The sequence below is a fragment of the Brachyhypopomus gauderio genome, chromosome 1 (genome assembly GCF_052324685.1).
Source record: "Brachyhypopomus gauderio isolate BG-103 chromosome 1, BGAUD_0.2, whole genome shotgun sequence".
In the NCBI taxonomy this organism is placed as follows: domain Eukaryota; kingdom Metazoa; phylum Chordata; class Actinopteri; order Gymnotiformes; family Hypopomidae; genus Brachyhypopomus; species Brachyhypopomus gauderio.
The window spans coordinates 5,418,255-5,433,455 of NC_135211.1; the positions used below are offsets into that span (position 1 = coordinate 5,418,255).

General features: G+C 40.9%; 1 protein-coding gene across 1 annotated transcript; it reads left to right on the forward strand.

The window, feature by feature from the left end:
• Positions 1-293: 293 nt before the first annotated feature.
• LOC143524432 (uncharacterized) lies at positions 294-15,201 on the forward strand. The gene is made up of 11 exons (XM_077018277.1): positions 294-398; positions 4,128-4,249; positions 5,641-5,705; positions 11,284-11,631; positions 11,722-11,943; positions 12,378-12,722; positions 12,843-13,052; positions 14,272-14,411; positions 14,512-14,589; positions 14,692-14,757; positions 14,886-15,201. Exons 2-11 carry the CDS (start codon positions 4,167-4,169, stop codon positions 14,985-14,987), a joined length of 1,659 nt encoding a protein of 552 aa, XP_076874392.1. The 5' UTR covers positions 294-398; positions 4,128-4,166; the 3' UTR covers positions 14,988-15,201.

The following is a 15,201-nucleotide window of genomic DNA, read 5'->3' on the forward strand; positions in this document are numbered from 1 at the left end:
AAAGGGAAGGAAATAAGAACTGTGTCATTATCTATGACATATTACAAACCACCCACACACACTGCCTGATGTGTCCACTGAGGAAGTTAAACACAAAGACCATCCACAGCAGAATGTAAGTAACTTTGTTTTCTTGTCCAGTCTGATTTATTTAAATGTAAAAGGCAAAAATCACATTGAGTTTTTCAAAGAATTCAAAACCTGAAAGTAAAGACTTGAACACTCGTTAAGACTTGTTAAATATAATGTTGGACAAACTCTGGCGTATGAAATGTTTTTGTCTTCAGTCACCACTGCTCTGTAGGCTACATCAAAATGCCACGATAGATCTTTCATGCAGATGTGAATGATTTAAAATAGTCGTTTTGGTCTTGACACACCAAAAGAGGGCTGTAGAGGTGAGTGAGGAGCTGCATTACAGCTGAACTGAGGTCAGTTAGAGTGGATTTATCATTGAGTGTGGCACTGTGTTAAAGCTGATTTCAGTTTATTTCTATTTTCAATGCTACATTTCAATGATTAACAATAACTGACAGTCATACTAACGTATTGGCTTGTATACCAGAAGATTTGTTGGTACCTTGAAGTAATGTGAAGCTAAGCATTGCATCGAGTAAATGCTTTTTTCATGAACAACAATTTTATCAGAACCAGCTATGATTTTTCTGTTTTATTGCTGACACGAAAAGTTCCAAACCTGTGCTGCCCTCACAGTGCCTCCTCCCTGCATCTTGCGGTGGGGTCTCAGTGTGTGTGCTGTTCCTGCCCACACACAGGAACACCCACTCATACATTTCTTTTAATAACTTTTTCTTCTGAACCAGGGGAGAGTTAATGTGTGATTGGACAGACTAGATAAATGGAAAATTTATGACAAACCAGTCTGTTTTAAAAAGCTTAAAAAAGAGTAAAAAACTTGAGGTGATCCTTCCACCTATACAGAAGTATATTTAAACCCTAGTATCTATACTTCTACCTGAGTAATGAATGTGAATACGTCTGACACCTCAACCATGACCACGAACTCAAAGTTTCCTCTGAGAGCCCAAAGTGACAGAATAACTCATCTACCAGACACCCAGTGATGGTAGTTGCATTCTGGTCAGGGACCGTGTATGCTTCTGGCCACTTTGTAAAATAGTCCATGACCACAAGGATGAAGCGGTTGCCTGCCTCCGTCACGGGGAGGGGGCCCAAGACATCCACAAAAACCCTCTCAATGGGTGCACCAGAGCAGGGCGTCTGCAATGAGGCCCGTGAGTGCAGCTGCGGCCCCTTCTTGGCAGTGCAGTGGTCTTTGCAGTGGACGAACAGCTCGGCCTCCAGGCCAGTAAAACCGCTGCCACAGCTTGTGCAGCATCTTGGTTACCCCAAAGTGCCCTGTCCCAACAGCTCCGTGCACGGCACACAGCACTCTCTCTCTCTCAGGCTGCACGGCACCATCAGATTTACCTTCTAGGGACTGCTTGCTCCCACACCCAGTACAGCAAGCCATCCCGGACCCACAAGCTGTCCCAGTTAGCTCTGAGTGCCTTAGCGGTAGGCCCGTGTGGCATGTTGTCAGTCCAGGCCAGCATGTTGCTTGCTGTCAGCTACTGCAGTGCCCATGATGACTCTCTGTCACTGCTCAGCTTTTTCCGCAGCTCATCGGGTCCAACTGGCCTCAGGTCGACAGGGGCAGATACAGTGGTGGCTGCTACACAGAACTCATCTAAGCACACACAGTACCTGCACTTCTCCACCTCGCAAGTCCACCAGGAGAGGGCATCAGCATGGCTGAGTCTCCCAGGGTGGTACTGGATAGTGAGCTGAAATTCCTGTAGTATGGTGATCCACCTTGCTACTTGGCCCTGCGGTTCATGAGCCTTGTTAGGGATGTGTGATCTGTGCAGAGTTGAAATGGAACCCTGTACAGGTAGGAGTGAATGTGTTGCAGTGCAGCCACGATAGCCAGCAGCTCTCTACTTGCCAGACAATAATTATGCTCAGGCTTACTAAAGAAATGCATTCGGCCTTTGCTCTCCGTTCTGTACTTGCGAGAGCACAGCTCCGATGCCAGAGTGGCTTGCATCAGTGTCCACTATAAACTTCCCAGCTGAGGAAAAGCTAATGTGGGTGTGTTGCAGAAACGTTCGCGGATGGTTGTGAATGCATTCTCTGCGGCATCATCCCATTGAAACCGACCTCATTTGCATTCAGCCTGTGCAGTGGGGAGGCTATGTGTGGAAAGCCTTTCATGAAGCTGTGATAGTAGGATGCCAGGCCCAAGAGGGCATAAATGCACTCATCGGGAGTGACACGATGTGAATAGTATGCACATGAGTGTAACTTAAGGGGTGTCCCGACCGCTGGGACAACACTGCCCCAACCCCTGCCTCAGAGGTTTTTAAAGCAGTTGGGTATGGTATCAAAGTAAATTAAAAAGACAGATAGAAAAATAGAAAGATGGATCGATCCAGAGATCTCCATTACACATGCGCAAGAATGTCTGCAAGAGAGAGCTGCCTTCCCTTTCACAGACCAAAGTTCTGATACTATTTTGCTACATGATTACATCATACTTCCGTGACATGAGTTAAGCACCCACATGAGATGAGGTTTTCAACAAAGAGAGAGAGACTGGCTAAACGCTCATAGCAAAGGGCTACAAACAACTCAGCAGTGATGACCTGCAACTTCCCTCCCTAAATAGGGGAACAGACAGCTACAGCTCATCACTGCTGATCACTGCGCTAATGAGAGCCCGCCACCCCCCGTAGCAGCAGACGGAGCAGCCCTGGAGCCAGCCCTGACAGCATGAGCGAACTGACCAGATAGACGCAAGTTTAAAAACAAAAACAGCTAAATTCATAATAAATATACAAATTCAAAATAAAAGCAGTGGCATTTTATATCATCACTTTTTACAGTGTAATAGGCATCATAGTCACACATGTACTACTGAGTTCTAACTCATCAGATAGTCAGAGGGCCGGATGTGGCCCTTTTGATCATGCTTTAGGCCCGCATTGCCGATTAAGGAGTTCATGACCTGAGGATCATTTGTCTGCTTATATTGTCTATGTACCAGTTGACTCCTGGTTATTGTTTCCTTTTTTTGGATTTGTCACAGGTTTTTCCTTTTTACATATTAATATACTCTTAATCCCTGAGACTGAAGTGATCGCTTCCTTTATTTTTGTACTTTCCTTGCATGTCACAGCATGCTTGTGTCACGGTCAGAGGTGGGTAGGAACGCGTTACATTTACTCCGTTACATTTACTCTTTACATTTTACATTTACAAAAATGTCCAAAAAATTCCACTTTTACTTGAGTAAATATGTGCTGAGAAAAACGCGACTTTTACTCCGTTACAATCGGATTTGCACCGCACGCTATTGTTACTTTCGTTTAGTAAATAATTCGTCTTTTCAGTGAGAAGACTGATCAACGTCTCGTCATCGGAGTATGTGTGACCAATCAAATGAAGCCGGTCAGTCACGTGATCACATACGCAAACTTTCTCCACCGACAGCAAGAAAGTGACAGAAAATCCCTGACCTCACATACAACCAATGTTTACATTACAAATGTGTAAAAAGGACAGTCAGGGCTTCATTTGAGCCGGATCCTGCCGGAACAGGATCCGGGAACTCTTTCATTTTGAAGGATGCGATCCGGTAACTTTCAAGCCTACTAATTATAAGTTCTGAGGAAAATTTGTCTGCGTTGAACCAATTAATTGAACAAATAATTCTATAAAAAACATTTTTTAAACACAAGATTCACATTCAGGTTTCCTAAATCACTTAAGAGCTCTCCCTTTTATCGAGGCATTTCCGCGTCTCCCCCATAAAGCATCCGCCCACCCCTCACACGGCCCTAGTCCAAAGTCATGGGAATTTTTATTATTATACACAAAAATATAACAAAACAACACAAATAAATTGCAAATCAGTTTTACAGTTTATGTGGGTCATTAATAAAAAATATAATTATTTATTACATTTTACAAAATAATAGAAATGGTTGATGGGAAATATTTTATTACGTAGATATCAGACAAAGGCGCCAATTTGTCAAAATAACAGTGATCAATATGTTGAAAAGACAGTCAAACTTGCTTTCCTTTTTTACAAAAAAAAGCATCTGATTGTACTACTAAACAACCGAGACTTGAAGCAAATGAAGGCAGCAGCAGTGGAGATGTTATTGGGGCAGGTGCGAGTGTGGTTGAGTCCCAAGCTATATACTAAACAACTAATAAGGTAAGAAACGATTCTGCACTTAAAACACTTATAAAATACAAATCATTTAAAAGTAATTTATATAAACAAATTGGCTTGTTTGACATTTGTGTGCCTAACTGTTGCATTTTGTGTGCGATCCTGTGACATTGTTGGCCTCAGTGACCCCTTGTCTTATGCCGCTGTTTGCGTTCTGGCATCGTTTGATTTACAATTAAGCACTGAGGACAGTTATATAATGCGCTGTCAGTTGTGTCTGCCAAACATGTGGACATTTCAGCCTACAAGAACTCAACATCAAATTTGAGGAAACACAATGCGATAAGTTTGCCGTATGTATAATTATGTGTAATGCTATATCTCTGAGGCATAACGTTTGTATGATGTAATTATTAAATGTAACGCAGTGCAATACTAAAAACCAGTTCACACTCTGAGTGTACACACCAGCAATATACGATGATTAAGTTTGCTACAAATTTATTCAGTTGGCGTCAAGTTGTAGCTACACATATTAGCTGATAGTCTCATAGTGCCTTTGTGGAACACATTAAAGTTACACAGGCCTAATAATTAGGAAAATAAATATTATTTATATTAAATAATTTTTATATATTTTATTTATTTAGAATAAATTATTTTATCATTAAAAGTCATTGTTTCCAGTAATTCAATTTCCCATGATGTGATTTATTGACACGAAACAGTACTCATGCATTTACTCACTACTTGAGTAGCTTTTAATCAAAGTACTTTTTAACTTTTACTCAAGTAAATTTTTGGATGCATACTTTTACTTTTACTTGAGTAACATTTGGTTTAAGTAACAGTACTTTTACTTGAGTAAAATTGTTGAATACTCTACCCACCTCTGGTCACGGTACGGCGGGCCCCCTACTGGTCACCTCCGTCTACAGCGGCAGTTGTATTGTTGTTGTTGTTGTGTTGTGTTGTGTTCGTCCCTCAGGTGGGCGGAGCCTGCGATCTGTCTCACCCGAGGGTCGTTTGTTTGTTTATATATGTATTGTCTTTGTACCAGTTGACCGCTGGTCATTATATCCTTCATTTGGATCAAACTCACGGTTTTGGTTTCCGCACTTTTTATATTAAACCTTCCATTTTTCCTGAGACTTGGCGTGATCGCTTCTAGTTTTTATAATTTTTTTTTTATTTTTTAAGTTTTACACATTAAACCTTTGTCCACACACCTTTTACCAGAGGGGTAAAAAAAATCCACAAATAACCCCACACCCCCCTCGTCAAAGTAACTTTGCAGTGCAACTTTTTAACAAATAGTAAGTAATAGCTTAAAATTTGATAAACATATTTAAACATCTTTAAAATGCATGTATAGTTCTGAAGTTTCACTGAATATAAATTATACATCAAAATTGTTCCACTCTTTCATTTAGACCAAACAGAACCATGGGCTTTAATTATGGAATTGTGTCCCTGATCATCTTGCTGTTTGTTCCAGGTAGGATCTCGCTACCTTCACTCAGTTATATGTGGTTTACACAGTGATTCTTTGCCTTTACTGAGCAACCTGGACACACCTAGGTTGGGATTAGGTAGTGAGGGGCAGTCATGGGCTGGTGGTTAGCGACCTGGTCTTGTGACCGGAGGGTCGTGGGTTCGATACCCAGACCTGAGGCGGCCCTGAGCAAGGCACCTTAACCCTCAACTGCTCACTTGTATAAAAAAAAAATTAGATAAAAATGTAAGTCACTCTGGATAAGGGCGTCTGCCAAATTCCATAAATGTAAATGATTAGGAAAATACCTTGGGAAGACCAAGACTGAAAAGAGAACCCATCTTTCATTGGGTGGCCCAGGTAGTAACAGTCCATCCAGTAATGCTGGCGAGGGAGGCAGGACACCTAGACAACCATGTTTTACTGGCTTTTATTTAGCCAAGAAGCTGCACAGTTAGTGCTTCACACATGTAACACATAAACTAAGCAAGACCTAACACCCAACAAAGACGAGCAACATTAACGACATCGACAGACATATATATATACTTTAAAATAAATGAGCCCCTAGTGTATGGCATGACATTGATGATACGAGACACAGGTGAGACAGATGAACACACACACAAAGTAAATACATCTATGGATCTCAGCTACTTCAGCAGGACCTGGGTGGATGAGCAGTTTCTGGAAAACTGGAGCATTTTCTAGGTGCTTTGTGGCCCATATTGTCATTGTCTCTGTAGATACATTTAGGCAACATACAATAATACTGTCATATATGGATACACTCCTGCTGTCAGTCCTGTCCATGTCTTCTGTTTAACCTTGTCTAGTTCCTAACGCTAGCTAGCGTCGCCACAGCGGACGGAAATTATCATACAGTTAAGCCCGCCCACTAAGACGGAAGATATGATTGGTCAATTTTACTGTCATTTGAAACTGGTATTGTGCTGAATTATAACTGCCTGGCCCTCTGTAAATGAACAGTGGGCATCACAGTCCTGATAGGGGGAGACACAGGCTCACAGGCTTCCACTTAACTTAACCCTTCACCTTCCAACACAGATTGAATAGACACGGGTGAATAATTTATTTGCTTATATTTTTGTAATTGTTTAGATGTCGATTGTCAAACTGAAAGTAAATAAAATAAAATTGGATCAATTGTATTATATATTTGTTTTAAGAATATTTTAGGCCCTCTGAGAGGGCATAGAGGGCCCTGACGGTTCCCCACTGGTGTGTTCCTGTCCCTCTTTGTAAGTCAATGTGTTATACTCCTTGTGTTAGATTTCCTGTGGTTAGTGATTGTGTTAGTAATCCCTGGTGTCTTGTCTCTATGCCTGTCTTTGTTCCTTGATCCTAGTTCTTGTATTTGTCATATTCTTTGTCTTTTGTTATCTGAGTTATCCTGTCTGGTTATTGGTTTCTTGTTTTGCTGTATCTTTGGTTGTATTAGTTATGTACCGCCGTTCTCGTGCCCTCCATGTCAACACCCCAGTTATTAAATCCTGCTGTCTTGTGTCTGCCTCGTAGCTCGCCAATGTTACAAATACATGCAGGTTACATTTCAAGAGATAAACATCCAATGAACTGTTATGCATGTGCCAATGATTAGCATGTGACTCTGGCAGGCATATTTGTAGCAGCATAACTCAAGGGAGGGCCTGTAGGTCGACACAATTATGAGGGCTTACTGAGCTGTAGCATTCTTCCCAAATCATTTCCCCAAACTAAAGTGAATGCACGACATGTGTGGATGATCGCCTCAACATCTCAGATTACCAGAAGACTCTATGACTGTGGGCCCCAGGCCAACACCTTCATATGTAGTAGATTATTAACTGAAGGATTGATTGGATAGGTGAGTCTTAAAGATAAATTTAACGATGGACGTGTGTCTGCATCTCAGAATGAAGCTGGAAGACTTTTTAGCAGGAGGCTCTAACTATGGCTGTGGTCTTGATGATTTTAGGAACTAAGAGAAATCCTACATTTGAGAGCATAGCAGGTGAGATGGATTATAATATTCAAAGACTTCACTCAGATATTGTTGGTCAAGATCATTTATGTATAACAGAAGAATTCTAAAATCAGTTCGATATTGGTGGAACTGGGAGATGTAATGTCTGACTCGGCCCTCCTCCTAGATCGTGCTGTTTGTTTAATCATCCGTGGTTACGCCCTGTTTTGTTTCCCCTGCCCAGTGTTAGTCTCATCAGCTGTTTCGGGTTTGTTTGTGTAATGAGTTGGGGTTTTATTCCCTGTGTTCTCATTCCTTCGTTGGAGGTCGTTGTTTGTGTAACCATCAGGCTCCTGTTTCACGCCACGTAACCCTGTTAGGTCGGAGTTCTCCGCGTCTGATTAAGTGTCTGTTTTCCTAGTCATGTTAACTGAGCATCTACAGCAGGGGTGCTCATTACGTCGATCGCGATCAACAGGTGTTCTGAAAATCTGTGCTACCCCTCGAGCTGTCCTACCTTGGGCTACTGCGCATGCGCATGCTAAGATTACGTCACTCTCAGCGCACATGGCGCACACCCGTAGCGCAAAATTATAGACATATCTATCGATTCTTGCTACCATGTCAAAATGTAGTACCACAGCAGTAGCTGTACGTACGATCATATTATAGGCTATATTACCTTATCCGAACGTGCTTCTAGCATTGATACTGTATGTACGATCATTTAATAGGCTATATTACCTTATATGAACGTGCTTGTACCATTAATACTGTAGGTACGATCATATTATAGGCTATATTACCTTATCCGAACGTGCTTCTACCATTGATACTGTATGTACGATCATTTAATAGGCTACATTACCTTATCCAAACATGCTTCTACCATTAATACTGTAGGTACGATCATTTTATAGGCTACATTACCTTATCCAAACATGCTTCTACCATTAATACTGTAGGTACGATCATTTTATAGGCTACATTATCTTATCAGAACGTGCATCCAGCATTAATACTGTAGGTAGGTACGATCATATTATAGGCTATATTACCTTATCCGAACGTGCTTCTAGCATTAATACTGTACGTACGATCATTTAATAGGCTATATTACCTTATTTGAACGTGCTTCTGCCATTAATATTGTAGGTATGATCATATTATAGGCTATATTACTTTATCCGAACGTGCTTCTAGCATTAATACTGTAGGTACGATCATTTTATAGGCTATATTACCTTATCAGAACGTGTGTACAGCATTATTACTGTAGGTACGATCATATTATAGGCTATATTTACCTTATCAGAACGTGCGTACAGCATTAATACTGTAGGTACGATCATATTATAGGCTATATTTACCTTATCAGAACGTGTGTACAGCATTAATACTGTAGGTACGATCATAGGCTATATTTACCTTATCAGAACGTGTGTACAGCATTAATACTGTAGGTACGATCATTTTATAGGCCACATTACCTTATCAGAACGTGCATCCAGCATTAAAACAGTAGGTACGATCATTTTATAGGCTACATTACCTTATCAGAACGTGTGTACAGCATTAATACTGTAGGTAGGTATGATCATTTTATAGGCTATATTACCTTATCCGAACGTGCTTCTACCATTAATAAAATCACAAGTCATTATTGAAACAATGCACTGGAGCAAAACAAATTTTAATTATACATTATGATACAGTTATTGCAAATTATTCTAGAATAAAACTGTGAACATTAAAAATACTACAAAAATAACACTGCAGTTTTGGTCTCTCAGCGTTGGTCTGTTAAAATTTCTGTACTGCATCGGTAGTTGTACCATTTCTGTTATGTTCTTGTCGTCAGCATCACCTTCTAACATGGAGAAATGACAGCGCAAACGTCATGAACGTTACATGGTTATTTACTTGTATTTAAGAAAATTGTTTCAGAAATATAAAATAGCCAAACTGAACGAATGTTAAGCGTTAAGAAGTGCTCGTTTTGAGGTGAATCAACTAAAACCAGTTAGTGTAGGACACTAGAATGAACAGATGGATAAAATCGAGTACGGCGAGGCTAAAACAGACATTTGAAACCTCCACTTGTTGGAAACACTCGAGCAAATAGTAATATTTACGAGGTCTTTCCTAGGATAATCACAAAAATATTTAACAATTGTCGAAAAAACACAATAAAATGCAAAAAGATTTACATTGCAATATGATTAAATACGATAAATGGGCAAAACTCACCGTTATTCCAGGACAAAAAACAGCTGGTAGCACAAAATTCTGGGCTACGCTGACAGTGACGTAATCTTAGCATGCGCATGCGCAGTAGCCCAAGGTAGGACAGCTCGAGGGGTAGCACAGATTTTCAGAACACCTGTTGATCGCGAAGGAAGTGTCGGTCGATCGCGAAGGAATGTGCGTAGATCGCGTCACATAAAATAGTAGTAGCACATCTGCACTGACGGTTGTATTTTGATTGACATTCACGGTAGCCAATCTGCAATCCACTCAACAAATTACGTTCGCCACCCCCCCCCCCCCCCCTCAACAAATTACGTTCGCCGCCACCCCGTTAGATCTTTCTAAGTAGCTCGCAAGCTGAAAACTGTGGGCACCCCTGATCTCCTCGGTGTATGTGTCGGAACAGTTAGTTGTTCCTTGGTTAGCGTGATTTGTGTCTTTTTAGTTTAGTGTGTGTCATCGTCGATTGTAGTTGTAGTTCTCGTTTGTTGATTCTTTTCCACATTTGGTGCTTCTTAGTCGAGTGTTCTCTGGGATTGGTTGCTCGTGTTGTTAATGTTTTGTCGATATTTTGTGTCTGGGTTTTTGAATATTCAGAGTGTGTGTGTGATGTTTGTTTAATTTTCATTGTATTGACATGTTATGTAAAATAGCCTTCACGGCTTCCATTCTGCGTATGATTGCTGTATGTTAACGCTACGAGTTGTTACTTCAGTGCAAAACGTTACGAGTTGTTACTTCAGTGCAAACGCTACGAGTTGTTACTTCAGTGCAAACGCTACGAGTTGTTACTTCAGTGCAAACGCTACGAGTTGTTGTATTCATTATATCATCGTTGTGTGTTAAAGTAATGTGAGTCGTTATGCCTCGCCGGTCTCGCACCATTCGCGTTGGCGCAGTTAAACTGCGAGCTAGTTCCGTCAATAAATCAGCCTCTCTCCAGCAATTGTGTCTGTCTCCTGATTCACAATCGTTACAGGAGACAGTACAATGCTGAGAGAACAAGATTAAGTGACAGTGATTTGTGACGTTGATTGACAGTTACTAATGATGGTTAAACATTGTAAAGACCAGGCAGCCGGTGACAGAACAGGGCCAAAGTGGCCATTTTGGTTTGACCACCCTCATCTCTATAGGAGACCAAACACATGCATAACAGGGTTACACAGTGGTAGACAGGGTTAAGCTAGAATGTACAACCACATTAAGCTAACACAACACCATTTTACACATCACCAAACAAGCGCTTCTGCAAAACAGTTTATTTTAGACAACATGAAGGGATCGACTGAGTGGGTTTCTTGCTCCAACAATTCTATTTCAGTTTTATATTTTGTAAATGTATTTCTGTTTCTGGGGTTTTAGTTTCTCTGAGTGACACTGTCAGGGTGACGTGCCATCCTCAGACCATCTGTGCTCTGCGGGAGGCAACGGTGAAGCTGAAATGTTCTTACTCAAACATAGAGACCACAACAGTCTTCTGGTTCAGCCCCAAACGGAAAGATAAATGGAGGAATGAGGACCATCCAGAGGATTTAGTGTTAGACTCAGACTACGCAGGGCGTGTGAACTACACTGAGACCACGAGATCCAGCTCAACTCTTACAATAACAGACCTGAGAGAGAGAGACTCAGGAGAATATCACCTCATGCTCTTTACAGGAACAGGAGAGAAATATCACAGCTCAGCAACAGTCAACCTAACAGTTTCAGGTACTAAAGCCTCTAATCTGCAGCTCCTGTCCATTTATATTCAGCTCATCTCGTCTGTGGTTAAAATAGTGAAAGTTAAACTCTATTTAGACCTGCAGGTGAGAGTGACCCCTGAATCCAGACTGCAAGGACAAAATGCTGTCAACTGCATCACTTCCTGCACTCTGACCTTTAAAAACGTGCAACATTACTTCTGGTACAAGAATGGACAATATTCATATGAAGGCAATGCCCTTCATTTATCCAGTAGTGATGAAGGCAGTTACTCCTGCTCTTTCATTAGCATTAAGGAAATACTCTCCCCTCCAGTGTGTGAGTATAAATTTCTCCTCAGACTGGTTCATTATGGTGTTTATAGAGCTCTTAAAACTTTCAAATGGACTGTCTACAACATTTATGCCATTTTTATATAAGAAATGATGGAATTCTGAGGAATGACTGAGTGTCAGTGCTGCTGAAAAGACTCCACTCACCATTATCAGTGCAAATGCTGAGTCTCACTATATTCAGATCAGATATTGACTGGAGTCCTCACCTCTCTGTCTCCTGATTAAGTAGACTGCACCCCAAGAGGGCTGAATTAGTACAACTGTATAGTATTGAGGCTGATGTCTGAACTGTCAGGTCAGAGAGAGAAAGGGCTGCCTTATGATTGCTCTACAAGTAGCCATCTATAAGTACTGCAGTCTCCTCACTCTCTCCCTGGGTTTCCCCACACTTCATTTAACAACTTCTTACTGTTGCAGGTGTTTCTGTTGAGCCATGCTGGAATGTGAGCTACACAGACAGAAGAGTGTGTGTTGTGAAGGGATCATCAGTGGAGTTTCCCTGCACTTACTCACATCCCAGTGATGAGAAAGTTAATCACACATTCTGGTATTATGTTCGTCCTAAAGAGGATCCACAGGACCTGAGTCTGGAAGAACAGTTTGCTGGTCGAGTGGAGTTTGTTGGAGATAAAGCGAAAAATTGCACTCTGAGAATCAGAGATCTGAGGAAGAGTGATTCTGGAGAATATCGCTTTAGATTCAGCACTAATACTAGAGGATCGAAATTCACTGGTAAACCTGGAGTAATTCTAAATGTTACAGGTAACTGCACAACAACAGTTTAGTTATTGTCTTTTTGAGTTACATTTAACCATTAATAATTTGTAATAACAAAAATAGTAATAACAATAAATGTTTATTATTATTATTATTATTATACAGATCTATTTATTATACAGAGTTCCACCCCAGTATCAGAGGGACAGACAGTAACACTGAGCTGCAGCACCACCTGCACTCTGCCCTACAACCCCACCTACATCTGGTACAAGAACGGACAGCATGTAACCTACAACCCCACCAAACACAACAAACTCTACCTGGAGTCAGCAGACAGTGGGGATGTTCTCCAGTATTCATGTGCTTTAGGAGGTAACACAGTTCTCTGTTGTTCTGCATGATATAAAACTTCATGAAAATGTCAGTAATCCCTTGAAAATATGTTGTCAATATAAAAAAATATTTTTAAAACTGAGGGGCAAAATGGGCCCCTCTCCCTACTCGGGCACTGGGTAGCCAGGTCCACTTTCCCCCCACTACCACACCCATGTATGTAGGTTCCATCAATGCAGCCAATCACTCTAGGAAATCCTTAAAATGTAAATGGAATGAAGTTCGTTATATATTGCTTCTCCTTTGCTTAATTTCTTTATTGTCCGTGTGAATTAAAGACAAACCAACAATGCTGTGGAATTCCTCTTTGATGTCCATAACTGGCTTATGCCCAGGAAACACCACAAAACTGGGCACTAGTCATTTTAATGCCAGACATACTTTTTGGACAGACCGACATACAGTAGCTTTGCTGACAGGTTCCGCATCTCCTACACTATAAAAAAAAAATCCACCAGCAAAAAAACGAAGAGCGATGTATAAAAATCTGCAGAGAATTGAGGGCTGATCCGCGATGTGTAATTTTTGAAATGTGACGCTTAATAATGTTATTGATGTAAGTAATGGATTGTGCTGAAAAACGTTCATATAGCGTTCATTAAAAAAGAATCTGAAAATGATAGTAGGCCTATGTCAATTCGAGAATTTATAAGGCGTTCCCGACGAAGAGCTCGGCGAATAAACTGAGCTTTAATATCCACATGATCCTCGAGGAAAGGACACGTCATGATGACGTGTTTGTAATTCATGTTTAGGTCCAAGTTAACCTGCCAGCAAGCAGGTTAGCTTCAGAGCACAAGTTGCTATAGTAACTGACTCAGGTTTTCTCTAAGCTCGGTTTCTGGAACGGAAAACCTCGAGTTTCCGTGTATTCTGAGTTAACTTACCCGTTTTTTTTGCTTAACCCGCTTTGTGGAATACCCCCCTAGTCTCTTCTGGTTGTTGACTCCCTGCCTGGATTTTTTACTCACTTGCCTTGCCCCTTTGTTTCGGGGTTGTCCCTTTGGGACCTCTGTTTGCTGTGTTTTTGCATTTATTAAAATATGTTATATACTTAATCTGCATATGGATCCTTATCTGCCTTCTGAGTCACGATTGTTACGTTATTCAGAGCAATGTCTAATTAATTAACTATTTTGAGAATTCTAGTTTTTATCAATTTTCTGTTGATTATGTGTGTCCTGGTTCATTTCTACAGGTCCAGAGGGGGGAATAGCGTTAAAGCACATCACAGTGGGCGTGGCAGTCTGTCTGGGTGTAATTCTCATCACAGGAGTTCTGTGGATATGGTGTGTGATCAGGAGGAAGAGAAGAGCAGACACACACACAGATATTCAGGTACTGAGAGAAGATCTCACTCTCTGATCATCAATCTGCTCCTGTTGATCTTTCAGTATTCAAATGAAGTGAATGAAACTGTGTCCTCCTCTTCTCTCAGATCCCTCCAAACTCTACAGATGACACGTACACAGACCTCAACCCTTCAAACATGTCTTCAGATTACAACACTCTCACTGTAACTATAATTTCTGTGTGTGTGTTTGTGTGTGTGTGTGTGCGTGTGTGTGTGTGTATGAGCGCTTAGTTTATTGACTACGTTTATTTATTTATTATTCAGCCTGCTACAGGTACATACGCATCCTTGAATCCTGCAACCAGGACCTCTGATTATAACACCCTGAGAGTAAGTTTCCAGTTTGTGTGTGTGTGTGTGTGTGTGTGTGTGTGTGTGTGTGTGTGTGTGTGTAATATCCTAATGTGTGTCTAATATGCTAATGTGTGTGTGTATTTTTCTATGCTGGCTCTGTTCAGGGTGTTAATGCTTCAAACCGTCACCTTCATAAAGCCCTGCTGAGAGGAGCTTCAGGAGCTACAGCACGAGATTATGAGAATTTACAGAGACACTCACCATAGCAACACATCTAAGAAGACTCACCATAGCAACACATACAAGAAGACTCATCATAGCCCAGAACACATGTGGACACTGACATGATTAGTAAACTGGAGTCAAGTGTTGTACGGGAAAGTTTACATATTAAAAATTAATATCTTAATTGGTTATGAGTAAATAGTTTTTCAGAATGTATACATGATTGTTTAATGTATTATTAGTAAATGCTTCTTA